Below are 21,741 nucleotides of genomic sequence, written 5' to 3' on the forward strand. Positions count from 1 at the left end.
GGAGACCTGCTGCCAATCTGAATAGACAATGCTGATCTTGATGGACCGAGGGTCCGATTCAGTAAAAGGAAGCTTCATGCATGATAGCAGGTGCAGCATCCAGCCTCTTGAACATGCTTGCCTTTGTTTCTCATCAAGCAGAAAGGAACTCAAGGTATAAGGCCAAAGTTGCGTGATTGCAAATGAGTACCACACTGTACAAAAATGGGAGATGTTCAGAGACCATATTCAATGTATCAGAGTGAAGAGTCCAAGCAACATAATGTGCAAATTACAAGTGAAATAAAGAATGCGTTTACACAAACATGTTATACAAGTATATTACCACATGTATTATTTTCACAACAGCAGAGAACACACTTTAAACTGCAGCTGGCCTCACCAACGCAAGGACTCCAAGAGCCTAGAGATTTTATCCTGCGGGAGTAGTTAGTGTACTCAGCAGTAGTGATATTCCTACAGTATCAGAGACAGGAAATCCATCAGTCTCTAACTTTGTGTTCAGCTGATAAAGAAAGCCATTGAAACCGGATGACTAGTGGATTCCTGTTGAGGATGTGGACATAACGGTGGATGAGAAAACAGCTGTGATATTGAGATGTACATGTAAACAGATGCGAAAATAGTGCCCGTGGTAACACACTTGTAAAACTTGCTTGTGCAGATATGTATGACTTGTAATTCCCTAATGATTTCATTGGGACGCTAATCTTGATACGCTGGATATATTCAGAGCATCAGCAATTTGTGTATGGTGTGGTGCTCATTATCATTTGGCAACTCTGCCCATGTTTCTTGCCCTCATGACTATGGAAACCGGCAGGGAAGCAGGGAGGCAACATCTGGCGAAACGTCACCAACTGCAGGGTGGGGATCAGTGGAATTTCCAGTCATCCAGAGGACAATTGCCTTCTTTCAGCGTCTTGCGTGGCTGCTCACTTCTTCACCGTAACTAGTGCGAGAATGCATCGCTTTTGCAAAATTAAGCACATGGGTGCAAGTTTCATTACTACACATGATGCATACAGCGTACAAGAGTCAGCTGTCTTTGTGCAGAATTTGGATTATTTTGAATAATTTTTTTTTTTAAATCCCCACACCACCAGATTTATATTCCACGTTTCCCCCCCTTGTAGAACTCAGGGCTGCATTCAGAGGAATCATTTGGAAGTTTATCCCCAGCTTTTCCACCAGTTTGGATCCCAAAGCGGATTAATAGCTATCACATGTTTAATTAAAAGACAGTGAGATGCACAGCTCCTTTGGTTCCTTGTGTCCCCTGTGCAATACATGAAAGCTTCACAAAATGCTGCAACGTCTGCTGCAACCTGGCTCAACCCTGAGATGGGCTGTCAGTAGAGATGATGGAGACATGTGCCAGATGCCAGCCCTCCAGTCCTACCCCCATCACCTTCTAGCTGCTGGTAGCGTAAGCAGGTGAAACATAACGACCTTGCCTAAGGGGTATCAGCCTGGATATACACTCCAACAAAATAACTTGGACAGCACAGATAACCATGAATGGAGCCTTCCTGACGAAACTGAGGCCTGAGAGAAAACTGGGGAACTTAACTGCAGAGATGGTGAGGGAAGAATCCTGGATGTACTCCTTCACAGTCCATCTGTTGGTGGTTTCAACAGTTGGAACCTATGGATTGGAGACCTATAAAGTCTCTAATCTGGGCACTGGTTAGATTCAGAAGCTTCCTGCTTCATGTGCCTAGTGCAACTAGACAACTAGTGTCACAAGGGAATAGTTTGCTGTGTTGGATTTTCTATTAGCTGGGGAGTTTTTAACATAGGGGAGCATTCCGGAATGTGATCCTGCCATATGAAAGAGTGCAGTTCATTCCATTGCCTTTCAGATCTCTGCCTCCTCATTCCCTGGAATGTGTGAAGCAGGCTTAAGGCTCCTACCATCCAGAACAAAATAACCTCAGAACATGCCCCGTTGGTGTCATCAGGATCTCTAGGGAAGGAACAAACCTTAAAATATCAGCAATCCCGGGTGCTGGGGAGGGGAGAGAGGCATACAAAAAGTTAACTCTTCAAAAGCCATAAGGCCCACCTTCCCTCCCATATAGATGTCCGTGGGTCATGTGTAAAAGCCAACATGGCTGACTTTTCTCAGAAAAGGCCCCTCCCAGATGTCAAAGAGGCCAGCCCCATACTGTGCTCAGCTGCACACTCCACATTCCCAAGCTGCGACCTCACTTGCCACCCGGGACATGCTGGGGCTACTTGCTCTACTGTCCATTCCTGTTTTAGCCAGTCAATCTGCCCTTCCCCCTTTGCCAAGTAGGAAGCTGTGCTCTTTGGCCCCTCGGTAAACACAGTTCTCAGAGGCAGCAGCAGGAGCTGCCTTGCAACTCAGCATGCGCCCCAGGGAGCAATCTGCAATGCATCCAGAGGGCTAAGAGTCACAGATAGTTCTCAGAGAGGCCTAGGAGAAGAGCAGGCTTATTCAAAGTCTGCAAGGAGGAATCAGAACACAAGTCAATTTGTCCTCTGTCTGTGTGCCGCCTCAGCCACTGGGTGTACCCACTGTGGCAGCTGAAGGCATTTCTTTGAGCTGCAGTCTATGTGTTGCGACAGCACATAGTCTTGGGGTCGCCTTCTGGCACCCTCCCAAAGGAGGGGACAACTATATAATGTATTCAGCACATGAAATATCAACATAATAAACATGGTAAAGATTGGAAATACTATGCATGCTTCCTTGGGAGTTAATCCTGTTGAACTCAGTGGGGCTTACTTCCAAGTATACATGCTCAGGATTGCATTGATAATTTAGCATGTAGCACAGAATGATGATAAGAAGACGACACTGGGTTTGTATCCTGCCCTCCACTCTAAATCTCAGAGCAACTCACAATCTCCTTTACCTTCCTCCCCCACAACAAACATCCTGTGAGTTAGGTGCGGCTGAGAGAGCTCTCCCTTTCAAGGACAACTTTGTGTGAGCTGACCCGAGGCCATTCCACCAGCTGCAAGTGGAGGAGTGGGGAATCACACCCTCTCCCAGACAAGAGTCCGCACACTTAACCACTACACCTAACTACACCAAATTTGTCACAAACTGTGAAGGCCAATTTCTCTCTCTCTCTCGGCTTGACTTCGTGAACGAAGATTTAAGAAAGGTGCAGTAGTAGAACGAAGATTTAAGAAAGGTGCAGTAAGAAAGGCACAAAGATCAATGTTTACAAAACGGTTGTGATGACAACCCTCATCTACGGCTCCGAATCATGGGTTTTATACCGTCATCATCTGTGACTCCTTGAGCGCTTTCATCAGCGCTGCCTTCGCATCATCCTCAACATCCACTGGAGTGACTTTGTGACCAACACTGAAGTCCTCAAGCGGGCGGAGGTTACAAGCATCGAGGCATTGCTGTTGAAGACGCAGCTGCGCTGGGCAGGGCATATCTCTAGGATGGAAAACCACCGCCTTCCCAAGATTGCCCTGTATGGCGAACTTTCCACCGGCCATCGAAATAGAGGGGCACCAAAGAAGAGGTACAAGGACTCCTTGAAGAAATCCCTTGGTACCTGTCGCATCAACCATCACCAGTGGTCTGACCTAGCCTCAGATCGCAAAGCATGGAGGCACACCATCCACCAGGCTGCCTCTTCCTTTGAGAACGCACGCAAAGCTGATCTTGAGGACAAAAGGAGATTGAGGAAGAATCGTACTGCTACAGCACCAACCCCAAATCAGACTTTTCCCTGCAGCCACTGTGGCCGGACCTGCCTGTCCCGCATTGGTCTTGTTTATTTCAGTTTATTTCAGCACCTTTCTACTGCACCTTTCTGAAGGCCAATTTACCAAGTAGGCAAATAGACTTCCTGTCTGACTCTATAAGCCTCTGCCCCAAAGGTCAAAGGTGAAAGGTCAGACAGGCACAGCCTTGTACATCCACTAACTGTACGCCACATGAACCAATTGGGGAGGGGGGGGAGGCTCTCCCTTGGGCAGTTTCTTCCCCACCAACACACATACTTTTGGCATTCCTTTAATCAAAACATGTCTCATGAAAACAGCCAGAAGACACAAGCCTTTGTAACTTGAGGACCACTTGAAGCACAACATCGCCTGACTAGCATCAGGAACTCACGCAGGGAAAAGTAACCCAAGAAGTCATTGGATTTCATGAGTTTGCAAACCTGAATTCTGGTCTGTAACACTTCAGGCTGAAGGTGGAGGAGGAGGGGGCCTCACACCCTCAAAGGCTTCTGTACATAAAAAGCATCCCTTCTCAGAGGGTGAGAGAAGGAGGAGATCTCTCCCCCTCTCTGACACATCACCTCCTAACAGCAGCAGCAGTACCTCCAGAGTACAAAGCAATCCACATCCATTATCTCATCGGAATCCTTCCAACAGCAAGCGTTATGATCCCTGTACTGCACATGGGAGATGGGAAACTGGAGGAAGGGAACTTGTTTGAAGCCACAAAGTGAGATCACAGCTGAGGCAATATTCAAAACAAGGACTTCCCAATTCATAGCCCCGTCTCTGAGTCACGACGCTACACTAGCACATTTTTCAGACTTCCAGCCTGACTCGCAACCCTGCCTGTTAAAAGCCAGTTGAACAACACAGACACCAGACTCCAAGAAAACCCAGCTATGTCTCCTGGATTGCCCTCAGGAATGGGGTTATCACAGAGTGAGTGAGAGATCTGGTTCCGACTGGGTCTCTGATCTTGTGCTTTAAGCTAGTTCTGACAACCACTGTGCTGTAGTTGGGGGAGGGGGGGGGGCGGGTATCGAAACAAGAACCTCCAACTGTTATTCAGCTACAAAACACGCTGAGTGCTTGTGGTTCATGCTTAAATCTAGCCAACCACACAAGGTTGTTGTGAGGATGGAGCAGCTAACCTCCATGTATACCAGCCATAGATCCTGAGGGGAAAGGCAGAATGCATACTGAAACAAAATGAAATGAGCCAGGCTGCCTCATGATGCCCTAGTTTGAAAGCACATGGACAGTGCAAAGGAAGACAGCATGGTGTAGTGGTTACAGTGACAGATCACAATCTGGGAGGCCCAGGTTTGAATCCCTGTTCTGGCATGGAATCTCAATGCTAGGGAGAAAAGCAGGGTATACATTTCTAAATAAATAACTAAGCCCTCAGAAAAGAAACTGGACTTTGCCAAATTGGTCCAAACCCTTTCTCCAACACATTGCTATGATCCTACCAGAGCTCTAAAACTTCTCCTCTTTCTCAGTTTCCCACTTTAATTGTATTGTCCTGAAGTAGAAAACGCTATCAGTGTGATCCTTTCCCCACAGGAAGCTACTGAAATGACACCCTACTGGTAGGATCCTGCCAAAAGTCAAGCAGGAGCACCTGAGTCATCTTTTTGGTGCTTAGTTCCTTCCTTGTCAGCACATGGCATGGTGTCCAAGTTCTCTGGTAAGCAGGTTTGGCAGGTTCTTGCAACACCACCTGCTCCTGTGAGTAACAGTCGGTTTTGCCAGCAGGCTACATGGATCTGCCAGGCCTGGTTTCATCACTCACCCAGGCTTTTCCGGAGGTCATCGCACTGGCTGATGTGTGGGAACTTGAGGATCAATCTCCATTTCTTGCTCCTCCCTTTCCGTTTTCCCCCACCTCCTGAAAAACACAGAAAAAGAAGGGAGGAAGGGATTAACTGTGGAATTATAACCTCCTTCCATAGTTTTATTTACGGTCTACATTTGCTGTGTCCTCCAAGGAGCTTGGGGAGGTATAAATGAAGAGAATGTGAAAAGATGACAGGGAGGAAGAGGAAAGAAAGAGAAAAATTCAGAAGACAGGACTGGCCGTTAGGGAAGGATGGCCTGTGACTCACTGTTGGGCCCCAACCCACAGGTTAGGAAACACTGTTCTGGACCATTTTTCAGCCTGGTCTCCAATACAATTTTACACCAAAAGTGACATCTGGATACAGTCCTAGAATGATGTAGTGGTTAGTGAACCAGACTCAGATACTAGAGAGCCAAATTCAAATTCCACTCAGCCATGAAGCTCAATGGGTGACACTGGACTAGCCACTCTTTCTCAATCTAGCTTACTTCAGAAGACTGACATGAGGATAAAATGGGGATGGGAGTCCCACAAGCACTTGCCTGACAGCTACCTGGAGGAAGGGTGGAATAAAAGTCAAACATATGGGACAAAACAATAACAATTACAGCAGCAGCAGAAGAAAGTAACACGTTAATCATAGATAGGTCCTTAGGGATGATCTATAGCAGGGTTCCCAAACCTTTTTGAGCCTGTGGGCACTTTTGGAATTCTGATACAGCACGATGGGTATAGCCACAAAATGGCTGCCATAAAATGGCTGCCTCAGGAGGCAGAGCCACCTACAAAATGATTGCTGCAGCTTATCTTCACTCATACAGTAAAAACCCTTGTGTTGTGGTGGCAGCTGCTGCCAAAACAATTTTTTAAACAATCTGCACAGCCGATCAAATCACCAAAGGTCAATAGCCCACCCACTTTTTTAAAACGGTTGGCGGGTGCCAGCAAAGGGGTCAGTGCCACACTGGGGACCCCTAATCTATAGGCACATGAGAAAGCAATGCTGCTGAAGCTAAGTAAGTACAAGGCAGGTGAGAGCCTGGATGGAAGACTGTTTTGATGGCACTCTAAGTATCACCCTGACTTTCACACCACTTGAAAATGTTCCAGAATGTAGATCTATGCATACTTATGCTGCAAAATACTGATGTTACCCTTTCCAGCCATGTGTGCAGAGGTGATGACTGCACTTGGAGGGCTCTCCCAGTACATGCAATAGGAACAGCAGAAACCTAACACACAAAAGGGGCCTAGCAAGTTCTAGTTCATGGTGAAGACTACCATGGTAATGTTACACCTGGTGCAGAAATACCACTCTGTGACGCTGGTCTACATATTATAGCAATGGTGCAAGCAATGGTGGGCATTGCATGGAGGTGATTTTAGAGAATTGTTAAAGGGAGAAGCATGAGACTTCCACTTGAAGGTCAATGCCTTCTCATGAACCATAAGCACTGCTAAAATAGGGCCATCTTTAGACTTTCCCTTTTGAAACTGTCAAAATTCCATGCTGATGCTTCACACCAGGCAACTGCAATCTCTTATCAAGACTCTATTTTTCTATCATTTCCAGCAACACCCGCAAGCACTCAAACACCTCACATATTTATGCTGCCCTTCCTCCAAGAAGCTCAGGGCAGAGCTCCCCTCTCCCCACTTCTGGGGCTCCGCCTAATTTGCAGGGTGCCTCCTTTGCTCACAGGAGGCCCCCAGTGCAATCCCCAATGTCTCCGGTTTAAAGAATCTCTGTTAGCTGCAGTTCATCCAAGTCTCTCTTTGCCCCGAGAGCATGGAGAGTCGCTGCCTGTCAGTAGAGAATACTCAGCTGGACAGACTGATGGCGTGACTCCATATAAAGCTGCTTCGTGGGCAGATTTATCTAATTCTAACCAGTATATATTGGATGGTTAGAATTAGATAAATGCAACTGTTGAGGGGGAAGAACTGGAAACAGTGCTAGGCAAATATATACTGGAAGTCTGGCTCCCTCTGGAAAGTCCACTGGCGAGGGGGAAATGGCGTAGAACCACAAGCCTTTGGATGGACATAGGATTGGCAACCTCCAGTCTGGTGTAGTGGTTAAGCGCATGGACTCTTATCTGGGAGAACTGGATTTGATTCCCCGCTCCTCCACTTGCAGCTGCTGGAATGGCCTTGGGTCAGCCATAGCTCTCGCAGAGTTGTTCTTAAAACAGCAGCTTCCATGAGAGCTGTCTCAGTCCCACCTACCTCACAGGGGGGTCTGTTGTGGGGGAGGAAGGTAAAGGAGATTGTGAGCCACTCTGAGACTCTGATTCAGAGAGAATGGTGGGGGTATAAATCTACAGTCTTCTTCAGGTGGGGTCTGGCGATCTCCTGGAATGACAACTGATCTCCAGACCTCAAAGATCAATTCCCCTGGAGAGCATGGCTGCTTTGGAGGTTGGACACTATCACATTGTACTCTGCAGAGGTCCCCCCACTCCCCAAACTCTGCAGTCCCCAGGATCCACTCCCAAATCTCCAGGAATTTCCCAACCCACGGTGTATGTACCCCTCTGCCACAAGCTGTCCTGCTCACCATCATACAACCTGAAAACCCCATCTTAGGGTTTCTGTTCTTCTGATCTGCAGTCAGGTTTGTTCCGTCTCTGCTTTTGTGACCAGTGAGGCCAGGCCTTTTCCCCTCACAGATGGCCTTTCTGTGACCTTGGTGAGTCGGCTGGGCTGCCATGACAAGGGACTGTGCTTTCCGAGCAGAGTCTACAAGTCGGAGACCAGAGGTGGTTCCCACTTCCTCTGAGAACAATGCTTCGTCCTCCAGCCTCGGCAGCTAACAGTCATTTGGCTTCCTTATCTTGCTGGCTGGCTTCTTGATCATCCACCCCAGGCTTGGGGCTGAGCACAAACCCATGTGTGTGCTGGCACAATGCAACCCCTGGCACAAGGCAGCCACTGCCGTTTTCTGAATTCGCTGGAGACCATGACCTGTTCCCAGGGAAGTTAGTGACAACATTTGCACTCATAGCACACGGTCCTCCCCCTTGCCTTTTAATACACAGATCTGGAGATTCTAAGCAGGACATTTATCTATTGCATTTGTATCCAACTGTATTCTCACAACCACCCTGCGAGGGTCATGGCACATGAAATGGCAACCTTGCTATCCTGCTCCTGGGTGAGAGGCCACCGAGGAACTATTATTATTTAAACAAGCACACTAGAAATGCTGAGTGTGTATCTAGTCTTCATTGCTGCAAACAACTAACATCTATATGAACCAGTGGGCAGAATCCAATAGTACATTTCCAATAATGGAATCCTCCCACTACAAATTTACCCCGGTGCTGTTCCTGGGGTTCCCCTGTCCCCCAAGATCAACATTTTGGAAAGAACGTTGGACTACAGCAAGACCAAGGTGGCAAGAAAATCCCATTCTACCTCTGGAGAGTCCTTCCTCTGGGTCCAAACCAATACCTGGTGAAAACAACATCCAGGGCGTGTATGTGTGCGTGAAGGTTCCAAGTGACACAGGGCAGCCACCCACCAAGGACTGCGTGCTGCTTTAGTCCCCCCGCCCCATGATAAAAAAGTTATTTATCAGAGGGAGAGGACTGAAAAGTCTTGTCACGTGACAGATTTTTGGATTCATCATCCACACTGAGAGTGTCAGAGGGTAGCTGTGCTGGTGAGCAGTAATACGGCTAAGTTCATGTCCAGTAGCACCTCAGAGATCACAATTTTGGATATGAACTTTCAGGAGTCTGAAGGGAACTTCACCTCTTGAAAGCTCACGCCCCGAAAATTTTGTTGGGACTCAAATCCAGCTGCTCAATTACTCCACCATGATTATTTTTAAAGAAGATTCTGAGCTTTATAATAAAAATTCAGAAGAACACAAAATAATATAGATTCAGGTGAGAAGCCGTGTTGTTCTGATGCAGCATAATAAAGTTGGAGTCCAGTGGCACCTTTAAAACTCAGTTGGTCTTCAAGGTGCCACTGGACTCAAACATCGTTCTGCAAAATAATATAGATTTCTTCCAAGAGAAGGATTGGAGCAATCTAGATGCCAAATATGCCTGACACAGGTGAACGTCACTGAGGTTTGCTTGCTGGTGTGAGGCTTTCTCGGTGCTCACTGGGAAAAAAAGATATTTGGAACGGCTGAGATTGTTTCCTCCTTTTGCTCCTTTGCCTTTCCCTTCTCTTCTCATTCACAGGGAGGCCTTAAATGCTTCGATTATGAAGTAATCCCTGTGGGTCTGTGACATCAGCACTCCTGCTGACTGCCCGAGGCTGGTTGTCAGCCAGAAACAACCTCTCCCATTGACCAAATGTCATCTCAGGAATGGTGACGTCAAGGTAAGCAAACAGGAAGCAAGGAAGACCCCACAAGGCAACCCAGAAGTACGTCCAAGCAGGCTGCATCCCCACACAAAACTTCGAGAGAGCCCTTTCTGTCTCCAAGGCTCTCCAGGGAGTAGGCCGGGCAAGAACTTCCTGCTGGAATCAATTCACTTCCTCCTACATGAATAGGCCGAGCGTCAGAGCTGGAACTGGCTCTCAGCAAATACCACGCAGGAGAGCATTAAGCTACCCTCTTTTTTCTGCTGCTGCGGCTCTCAAGGCCGCTGCCCCTCTGAAAGGGACTTAAATTTCATCAGTTATGGGGAAACAAACTGGAGGGCACTGTTGCTATGGATTTAAATTGTTTTACTGCCCCTTGCTTTTATGGCCCTTGGCCAGGAACAGCCTGAAATCCTTTTTCCCTACCAGTCCCACCATATTCTGGCATAGGGTTGACAATTCTGGCTTGAGGCATTACTAGAGATTTGGCAGTGGTCCCTGTGGAAGGGGGGGGGGGTATTAGAGAAATGTTTTTGCCTAGAATCTATGATATACCATTGATTTTGCTCTCTGAAATGGATATTTTCCCCAGGGGAATTGTTCTCTGTACTCTGGAGGTAAGTTATAATTCAGGAAGAAATTCAGGCCTCCCCTGGGAGTTGGCAGATCTACATGAGAGGGTCATAAAAAAACCCTGCTGCCGCCCTTTTTACTTGTAACATTTGGCCTAATGAAGTGTTCTGGTGATCTTGAAAGCTTGCACACTATTTTGTGTCATTGGGTTGGTCCCGGTAAAGGATATTTCATAGATTGTGTTCTCCACCTCTTCCGCCTTGCTAAAGGCAATTACACTACTCATGCTACTATTGCTCCGACTACCAACTCCAGGTTAGGGAACTCCTGGAGATTTTGTGCTCAGCAGGGTATAATGTCACAGAGTCCACCCTCCAAAGCAGCCATTTTCTCTTGGGGAACTGATTGTTGTCTAGCGATCACCTGTAATTTGAGGAGATCTCCAGGCCCCACCTGGAGGTTGGCAAGCCTATAATGTGAGCTGGGATGGGAGAGGGCTGTGGACGGACAGTCAACCTGGCTAGCTTTTGCTGCAGCCCAGGATGCATGGCAGGAATACAGTTCAAGCCCAACTAGCCTTTACTTTGTACTAGGGTTCTTTTAAAATGTGCAACCAGACAAAAAAATTGCAGATCTGGGCCGGGTGTGTGAGTGTGGCAATTCCAAAAAGTCATGCATGAAATGAAAACATCTGAGTCATGCACAACTTGTGAATGAACACTGTAATTTTCCAAAGTATTTTGTTGCTGATCATAAAATCACTATTCTCCTACAGAGGAAATTCAAAGGGAAATTGCTGAATTCACAGAGTTTAACACACTCTCTGAGCAGGGACTTAGCAGGGTGTGCATTTGGATCTACCTGAGCCAAAAACATACCCAAAAAATTTTCTGGGTATATTCTGGCTTCCCAAATGTATCAGGGTTTTCTCAGAAAAATGGTGGTGTGGGGGAGAAATTCCAGATAGATTCAGGAATTACCGGTAGCCAGTAGATCTGACAACAGCAGAGGAGGGAGGAATTGTTTGTCGGGCTTCTCCTGCAATCCATTTAAAGTTTAAAGGGACTGCAGAAGACAGCCTGAGGGAGCAGACTGTTCCCCACTGGTTTGGCTTGCGGCTGGCTTCTCGTGCAGCCCAGTTTAAACCACACTGCAGAAGAAGCCCTCCCAGCTAGGTCTGTGTGCACTGGGGAGAGAGCTCCCTACTAGATGCAGATCCTGGGGCCAGATTCTCCTGCAGCATGGTTTAAACCATGCTGCAGGAAAAGTGAAGCTAGTCCCAGGGTCAGGATGGCTTTTTTTTTTTACTGGTATTTTTCTTTTTGGGTCTATCGGACCCCCTCCCCCCCCAAAAAAAAGAAAACAAAACAAAACCCAAAACCCTGGGGGATCTGAATACCAGCCCGTATTGGTATCCGGGATTTTTTTTGGAAATACCAAATTTGGGGGGGGTCCAATAGACCTGAACCAAAACATACCGGTAAAAAAATTGCACACTCCTAGCTAGATCTGGCTTTTCTTTAGTCATGACAGGTGTTAATATCTTGCATTTCCCACCCATTACAGGTGTTGATTATCTCAGCTATACATCTGTAACTTCCTCTTGCATCTGCATCCTGTGCTAGATTTTACATTTTGACTTGACAACAGTTGGAAGTGTCTCATTCGCATGCTGAGTAAACTGATTACTGTTTGGATTGAATCATGTTTGGAACCGGCTTCTCTTTCTGCCATAGGAGATTTACACTCCTATGCATTCGATGGTGTGAGCGCCAACCTGAAAGTTTATACAGGAACAAACCTGTCTGTAAGACAGAACTGGGCTTTGACTTTATTTTGTATTACGTTAAGTGATGTACAAAATAATGATGGGCTTTTCCGCATGGTCAATTTATTCCAGGGGCTGGTACTACCAAGTAGACCAGGAAAGTCATTGCCTGGGGTGCCACCTGGCCACAGGGCAGTGGGCACCCCCTCTCCCTCTCTGTGCAGCTCTTTCCACCACCTCCAGTTGGGCTTGGCAAGCTGGGCTCCACTCCATGCTGCAAAGTGCAAAGCCTGCCACTGCACACCACCAGAACCATGGTGCACTGTATCTCTCAAGTGCCAAAGTTCCCAGCCAGGGCACCACAGTCTGTGCTGCCAAGGTGGGAAATGGTCTAAGGACTTGGCGCCACAGCCCCTCCAATTGCATATGACTTGCAGGAGCCCTGCTTTTCCCCTAACCGGCTCTGTTTGGGATTGGGGCATTTTCCACCTTCTTTTCCGCTCCACCAGTCTCTGTGAGACAACCAGCCAGGAGCTCCACCAGCCGTGCTTCTCCCCAGTGCTGCAGTCTCTGAAATGTCCCAGACAGTGACAACCCTGCTTACTCCTGATTTTTTGCTTTTTAGTCAATCCACAAGCATCAGAATTAGTTTAGGCATAGTTAGAATAATAGAAATAAAGAGATGGAAAGGACCTCCATGGCCATCTAGTCCAACCCCCTGCACAATGCAGGAAATTCACAAATACCTCCCCCTAAATTCAGAGAGTCAGCAGTGCCATCAAATGGCCATCTAATCTTTGCTTAAACACCTCCAAAGGAGAGTCCACCATCTCCCAAGGAAGCTGTTCCACTGAGGAACTGCTCTCACTGTCAGGAAGTCCTTCCTAATGTTGAGCTGAAAACTCTTCTGATTTAATTTCAATCCATTAGTTCTGGTTTGTTCTTATGGCCAAGTGCAAATGTGGCCAAGTGCAAAGTAATGCACATTGGGGCCAAGAATCCCAGCTACAAATACAAGTTGATGGGGTGTGAACTGGCAGAGACAGACCAAGAGAGAGATCTTGGGGTCATGGTAGATAATTCACTGAAAATGTCAAGACAGTGTGCGTTTGCAATAAAAAAGGCCAACACCATGCTGGGAATTATTAGGAAGGGAATTGAAAACAAATCAGCCAGTATCATAATGCCTCTGTATAAATCGATGGTGCGGTCTCATTTGGAGTACTGTGTGCAGTTCTGGTCGCCGCACCTCAAAAAGGATATTATAGCATTGGAGAAAGTTCAGAAAAGGGCAACTAAAATGATTAAAGGGCTGGAACACCTTCCCTATGAAGAAAGGTTGAAACGCTTAGGGCTCTTTAGCTTGGAGAAACGTCGACTGAGGGGTGACATGATAGAAGTTTACAAGATAATGCATGGGATGGAGAAAGTAGAGAAAGAAGTACTTTTCTCCCTTTCTCACAATACAAGAACTCGTGGGCATTCGATGAAATTGCTGAGCAGACAGGTTAAAACGGATAAAAGGAAGTACTTTTTCACCCAAAGGGTGATTAACATGTGGAATTCACTGCCACAGGAGGTGGTGGCGTCCACAAGCATAGCCACCTTCAAGAAGGGGTTAGATAAAAATATGGAGCAGAGGTCCATCAGTGGCTATTAGCCACAGTGTGTGTGTGTGTGTGTGTGTGTATATATATATATATATATATATATATATATATATATATATTTGGCCGCTGTGTGACACAGAATGTTGGACTGGATGGGCCATTGGCCTGATCTAACATGGCTTCTCTTATGTTCTTATGGGGCAACAGAAAACAACTCCACACCTTTAAGTACTTGAAGATGGTGATCATATCACCTCCCAGTAGTCTCCTCTCCAGGCTAAACATACCAGCTTCTTCAGCCTTTCCTAGTAGGACTTGGTCTCTAGACCCTTCACCATCTCTGTTGCCCTCCTCTGGACATGTTCCAGCTTGTCCATATCCTTCTTAAATTGTGGTACCCAAAACTGAACACAATACTCTAGGGAAGATCTAACCAGAGCAGAGGTTGTTCTGCATGTCTGACCTCCCTGGGCATTTTCACTTGTGGAGTCAGTGTATCATCGTCTGCGCATGCCTTCAATGTTGTGGATTTTCAAGGGAGGGTGCAGCCATCATTGGTGATGTGTCATCTATGGCATCACAGCCCCCCCCCCCAAATGGTACTAAAGTATCAATAAATACTGAGGTATTTAACAATAAAAATATTGTTACAACACTCCAGCAATATATTGATATTTTAGTGCTTAAAAAAAACAAATCACTTATCTTCAGGGTGGGAGGAGGAAAAGGAGTGGCTTGACCACAACAGTCCAATCATCGAACAGTGGGACAGACGTGATGGGAGTGGCCGGGACAAAGAACACAACAGAAACATCACACACGAGGAAAAAGCAAACTCAAAATTATCTTCTTGTTCTGACCTGGATAGCTCAGGCAAGCTTGATTTCGTCAGATCTTGGAAGCTAAGCAGGGCCGACTTTGGCAAGTACTTGGATGGGAGACCTCCTTGGAATACCAGAGGCTGAAGATGGGGGCAGGCTTTATTCAGCTACTTCTCTGAATATCCTCCAGGCCCCCAGTAGGGGTCAGTCACCAGAGCTTGTCATGACTTCCAGGTACACACATACACACAAAAATACCAAAAAAAATATCCTCCAGAAAATCTTTAGATAAAAGTGCTTTCAAAAGAACCAGAAAAGGGGGGAGGAACAAACTGAAAATCAAAAGCACACACCAAAAATGTGGATAAACTGAAGGGGATAAACCGAAGCAGTATGGGATCAGAACCAACTAGAAGAACCCATGTGGAAACACCCAATGATATGGAAAGCAAAAATGAAGCCTTCCCTATACTGAGTTAGATTTGTCTGTCAAGGTCAGTGTAGTCTACTCTGATTGGCAATGACTCTTAGGGTTTGCAGGGCAAGGTCTTTCAGATCACCTACATCCTGATGCCAGGTATTGAACCTGGGACCTTCTACATGCAAAGCAGATGCTCTCTACCAGTGAGCTATGGCTCCCTTCTGAAACCCTAAACCCTGATCAAACATACCCACTTCTACTCCTCCTTGCCGCAGATATTCCCCAGGGGGAGGTGGCTATTACCTTACAGCACCGACAATCTAACTGAACTAATATTATGGAAATTAGAAACTTGCCATCTTGGACTTTTAATATATATGGAAAAGTTTTATTATATAGTTTGTTCTTAATATGATATGTTTGTTAATTGCTAGTGTTTTTAAACTGTTGTTAGCTGCCCTGAGCCTGTCAGGGGAGGGCGGGATATAAATCTGATAGATAAATAAATAAACTTCCCTACCACTTAACAGAGAGTGTTCACCTATGTTTTAAAGACAATGGAAATCATTTTAGAACATGGAGAGAGGAGGACCCTTATGCTGATGAATCTTTTGAAGCGGTCAGTGTCTTTGATTTGGATGATGATGCAGACACACAGAAAAGGAATAGGCGTGTTACGGGGTGCATAATGTGTGCACAAATTATAACTGTAGACATATGGTGCAGTTTCCATTCAGGAAAAAATCACCCTGCCTTGAAATTTAAAAAAAAAGGGAAAAGATGCCATTCTCAGGAGGTGAATTCTGCCATCTGAAAATATTATGCAAACTACAAAATGGGAGGGCGCAGATAAAAAGAACAAGCTGCACCTCTTCTAGGATGGCAGTTCAAAGCATTAAGTAAAAGTGCAGATATGTTCTGCCTGCCAGACAAACACCCTTCTAAATCCGATACTGAAAGCAATCCCGCCCCCTACCTGTAAGAATGCATTTAGTGAGCTCCATCATTGCTACACTAAAGAAACCAGAACATGGAATACCATGTTGCATTCTGGGCCACTGCCTACCAGCTATGTATGGCTTTGCTCTGCTATGTATGGCTTTGCTCAGTGTGCTGGATGCCTCGTCTGATGAAGTGTGCTTAAGAGCACAGGAAAGCTTACGTTCTAAATAAAAATTGGTTGGTCTTAAAGGCGCACTTGACTCCTGCTTTGTTCAACTGCTTCAGACCAACACGGCTGCCCGCTTGGATCTACCAGAATATGGAAAGTCTGCTTTAAGTGCAGTCTTAAACAACAGGCATAATAAAGGTTTTTTATTTGCCATTTGAGGTAATATAGTCTGGGCAAACTGCAGCCTGGCTTCAGCCCTCTCTAACTCTGTCCAATTGTTCCGTTCTCCCAAGGGACGAGAATATAACAGCACTCTTTCCATTGCTTAAAAGCTTTCTCTTAGGCAGCAGAAAGAATGCTTTTATACTCAGTGGTCATCCCACCAATCCTGATCCCTGTCTGCATGCCAATTGATCAGACATCTAGCAGTACGGAAAGAGTGGCCAGATGATGCCCTATGGCACTGGTCTTCAGTATTTTCAGACATGGGATTGACTGACAACCCCAAAGCAAAAGCATGAGACCCACTTGAGCTACAAGAATATGACAGGAAGAGGAGGAACCTGGGTTATGGTTGCACTAGGGGGTGGGGTTTCCAAGTGCACATGGAGGATCAACTGCTAGGAATGGGTTTTGGTGGGGTTGTTTTTTTTAAAAGTCAAGGGCAAGCATTCACAGGGGTGTTCTCCGAGCCAGGCTGTTCGAAAGAAGAATGGTGTCCTCTCCTCTGTTGGCTGGACTTTACCTTACTGCTGTCACTACTGCATTTTTATCTTGCCTTTCCTTCAAGGAGATCAGGGAGGCATGCATTGGTTTTCTCTTCTCCACCCTCACAACAGTCCTGTGAGGTGTGTTAGGCTGAGAGAGTACAACTGGCGGAGGTCACTGAGCCAGTGTCATGATATGGGAGGGATTCGAACCCAGGTCTCCCAGATCCTAGCCAGACACCTTAACTACTACACCAAAGCTGGCACACGACTCAGCTGGGTCTTCGCAAACCCCACCAAGGGTCCCAACCCATGGCTTGAAGACCATGATCCTACTGGAATGGGAGGGCAAATGGCTGCCATTGACTTGCATTTTGAACCATGTCTCACCAGTACTGTGTCACTGAAAAAAAGACACAGGATGTGACATCACACTCAGTGCTTGCTTCCCTGCCAGCCCCGCTTCTCTTCATAGGCTGCTGCTTCTTGAAGGGCACAGGCAAGCCCCAAACTCAGTCATAATGCACCACATGTCTTTTCAACCCCACAGTACTTGTGTTCGATGAACCATGCTCTAACTTCTGAAAGTTCATGCTAGAATAAATGCTGGTAGTCCTTAAGGTACCACTGGCATCCCAATTCAGTTTGCTACTACACACTAACACAGATACCCCACTGGGGCTACACACTAACACAGTTATCCCTCTGGGGTTACTGGGGGTGGGGGACAGAGCAGGAGATGCAGGTTTGTTGAGGCCACAGCTCTCCAAAAGTCTAGTAGCCCAAGGCCTGTCTCCCCAAACCATTGTGGAAACAAAGGAGGCAAAAAAATAAATGAATGGGCACATCAGCAGAAAATTACATACCTCCCTTTTGCCATGACCAGCATCTTTTAACCAATAAAACCTGGTGCAACTTGAAAGTGGGCAGACAGACGTAATTAGCTAGCCAGCAGCTACTGTCTGGAAAGACAGCTGGGTAGGCAATAGGCAGAGAAAGGTTTGCTGCTTGTTCCAAGCCCCGCTCCCCACCCCCCAACGACAAAAACAAGCTTCTGTTCATTATGGAGGGACAAGAGGGAGCCAACAAGTGATGAGCCGCAGCTGACCAAGGCTGGAGGGAAGAGTGGAAGGGGGTATGGATGGAAGTGGCTACAAAGACAAGCCAAGGAAGCACAAGGAAAAGAACTGCAAAACAAAGCCAGCCAGAAAGGAACTGGGAGGCTGGTGTTCAACTATGAACAGAGCCAACAGTCATTTTGGAAAGACAATGTGTGCAGTAGTTAGAGGGTCACAGCACAACCCGGAAGACCCATGATCAACCCCTCCCCCCCCCCGGCTTTGCTATGAAATTCACTGGGTATCCTTGGACCAGTCGCCCTCTCCCACTCTAAATAGCCTTGTTTGTAAAAATAAAAATGAGGATGGGATGAAACTGTTTATGTTGCTCTATATCCCTTTGGGGGAAAGGTGGGATTACACAGTTAGTAAACCACAAATTTCACATGCATTCTCCAGTTTTTGGTAAATCTATTGCTAATACACATTTACTTTTTTAGATAGGGGATTACTTCCATCAAAGTTTAGCATGTGGCTTGTCCCCCTCTCTCTTGCTTCCTTCTGCATCACAGCTTGCTTTGCCAGGCTTGCTCAATTGCACAAGAGCTACAGAGCAAAGCATCTATTTTCTCCATTGGCTGAGGCTCCTCCCTTGGGAGGAAGAGGGGAGAGTCAGTTTGGTGTAGTGGTTAAGTGTGTGGACTCTTATCTGGGAGAACCGGGTTTGATTCCCCACTCCTCCACTTGCACTTGCTGGAATGGCCTTGGGGTAGCCATAGCTCTTGCAGAGGTTGTCCTTGAAAGGGCAGCTGCTGTGAGAACCCTCTCAGCGCCACCCAGCTCACAGGGTGTCTGTTGTGGAGGGAGAAGATATATAGGAGATTGTAAGCCACTCTGAGTCTCTGATTCAGAGAGAAGGGTGGGGTATAAATCTGCAATTCTTCTTCTCAGTCACACAGCAAAGCTACTGAGCCAAGCCTCTCTTCCTTCTATTGGCTGAGGCTCCTCCCCCTCCTGGACTCCTAGAGAGGGAAGGAAAGAGCCAGAGCTTCCTTTGCCCAGTTCCCTGGATTGCACAGGAGAGATATAAAGAAAGCATCTTTAAGACCAATGAGTGCTAATGTTTTAAGCATGTTTTAATTTAAGCTTTAAAAAAAAGCTTTGTGCTTATCTGGGTCCTTTATAAAGTTTATACAGCATGTCACAGAAGTGAGTACATCCCCTCATATTTTCTAAATATTTAAGTACATCTTTTCAAGACAACACTGAAGAAATGACACTTGGCTACAGTGTAAAGTAGTGAGTCTACAGCTTGTATAACAGTGCAAATGTGCTGTCCCCTCAAAATTACGCAACACACAGCCATTAATGTCTAAACTGCTGGCAAAAAAAATGAGTACACCCCTAAGTGATGATGTCAATATTTTCTGTGGCCACCATTATTTTCCAGCACTGCCTTAACCCTCTTGGGCATAGAGTTCACCAGAACTTCACAGGTTGCCACTGGAGTCCTCTTCCACTCCTCCATGACGATGTCATGTAGCTGGTGGATGTTAGAGACCTTGCGCACCTCCACCTTCCATTTCAGAATGCCCCACAGATGCTCAATAGGGTTTAGGTCTGGAGACATGCTTGGCCAGTCCATCACCTTTACCCTTAGCTTCTTTAGCAAGGCAGTGGTCATTTTGGAGGCGTGTTTGGGGTCGTTATCATGTCGGAATACTGCCCTGCGGCCCAGTCTCCGAAGGGAGGGGATCATGCTCTGCTTCAGTATGTCACAGTACATGTTGCCATTCATGGTTCCCTCACTGAACTGTAGCTCCCCAGTTCCAGCAGCACTCATGCAGCCCCAGACCATGACATCCCACCACCATGATTGACTGTTGGCAAAACACACTTGTCTTTGTACTCCTCACCTGGTTGCCACCATACACACTTGACACCATCTGAACCAAATAAGTTTATCTTGGTCTCATCAGACCACAGGACATGGCTCCAGAAATCCATGTTCTTAGTCTGCTTGTCTGCAGCAAACCGCTTGCGGGCTTTCTTGTGCATCATCTTTAGAAGAGGCTTCCTTCTGGGATGACAGCCCTGCAGACCAGTTTGATGCAGCGTGCAGCGTATGGTCTGAGCACTGACAGGCTGACCCCCCACCCCTTCAACCTCTGTAGCAATGCTGGCAGCATTCATACGTCTATTTCCCAAAGCCAACCTCTGGATATGACGCTGAGCATGGGCACTTAACTTCTTTGGTCGACCATGGCGAGGCCTGTTCTGAGTGGAACCTGTCCTGTTAAACTGCTGTATGGTTTTGGCCACCATACTGCAGCTCAGTTTCAGGGTCTTGGCAATCTTCTTATAGCCTAGGCCATATTTATGTAGAGCAACAATTCGCTTTTTCAGATCCTCAGAGTTCATTGCCATGAGGTGCCATGTGGAATTTCCAGTGACCAGTATGAGGGAGTGAGAGCGATAACCTGCTCCCCCTTCACACCTGATACCTTGTCACTAACAAGTCACATGACACCAGGGAGTGAAAACGGCTACTTGGGCCCCATTTGGACATTATCACTTAGGGGTATACTCACTTTTGTTGCCAGCAGTTTAGACATTAATGGCTGTGTGTTGCGTAATTTTGAGGGGACAGCACTTTTACACTGTTATACAAACTGTAGACTCACTACTTTACATTGTAGCCAAGTGTCATTTCGTCAGTGTTGTCACATGAAAAGATATACTTAAATATTTACAAGATGTGAGAGGGTGTACTCACTTCTGTGACATACTATATCTCTGCTACCTGGCATTACATTTTACTCCACACACATGGCCCAGCCTGACAAGGTATCATTTATTCAGATCTGGCCTTCATAACAAATGAGTTTGACATCCCTGCACTAAATAATGCACTTTCAACCTACTTTTAATGCTCTTTCCAACAGGATTTTACTGTGTGAACTGGCAAAATCCAGCTGAAAAGTGCATTATTTAGTGAGTGTGATCGAAGCCAAAGTCCTCCAAATTTAGTTTGGATGCAACCCAGAGGCAGGACAAATAGAATACTGCATCACATGGATGCTCCTGGAAGCAAAGCTGCAGTAAGGCAGCGCAAAATAGCTATGCGGGAAAATCTCAGGCTCCAACCCACCCACCCACCCCCACTTTCCAATGTAAGTTCACCTGGGTGACTTGGAGCCCATCATTTGCTTCCTCAGCCTAACCTCCTGACAGGGATGCTGAGAGAATAAAACAGAAGTGAGAAGAGCCCGCAATACTGCCAGGAGTTCCTTGATGGAAGGGGAAAGATAAATAGTTAGAAGACAAACACTCCAGCAGCAGATCTGCACTCAAGAGCAGCAAACTGGGCACGTAAATTGGCAGTGAAAAGCTATTGAAACCACCAATACTGTTCTGAGTTCCTGCACAATGCTATTTTTGCATTTGTATGGTGTAGGGTAATGCAAACTAACGGTATCCTGGCTGGGTACCCTGGCCTGTGGCTTTCAACTCTAGCCTCACAGCATGTGGTTAATGAATGAGCTTTTGATTTCCCTTTTCCTAATTCAGAACAATAATGCAGCTTGCTCCTTGCCAGCTCCTGGAGAGATTTCTTCCTCTCCCCCACCCCTCCCCCCAAGTCACCCTCCATGCAAATCCTGAAGCCTCCAGGCCCCTTCCTCCACTGCACTTTAATGGAGACGGATAAGGATTTTATTAAGGGCTATTCATACCTCACTTCTGCCATCAGCAGAAGCCTCGATAAGAATGCAG

At 46.5% G+C, this 21,741-nt stretch overlaps 1 protein-coding gene across 1 annotated transcript in view; it reads right to left on the reverse strand.

Annotated features, from left to right (window-relative positions):
* Positions 1 to 21,741, reverse strand: part of LOC132580446 (G protein-coupled receptor kinase 5-like) — a 100,380-nt gene that overhangs the window by 28,180 nt on the left and 50,459 nt on the right. Inside the window, exon 2 of the mRNA XM_060251254.1 lies at positions 5,522 to 5,617. Coding sequence (XP_060107237.1) covers positions 5,522 to 5,617 — 96 coding nt within the window. The remainder of the gene's footprint in view (positions 1 to 5,521; positions 5,618 to 21,741) is intronic.

This window comes from Heteronotia binoei, chromosome 12 (genome assembly GCF_032191835.1).
Source record: "Heteronotia binoei isolate CCM8104 ecotype False Entrance Well chromosome 12, APGP_CSIRO_Hbin_v1, whole genome shotgun sequence".
Lineage (NCBI taxonomy): Eukaryota > Metazoa > Chordata > Lepidosauria > Squamata > Gekkonidae > Heteronotia > Heteronotia binoei.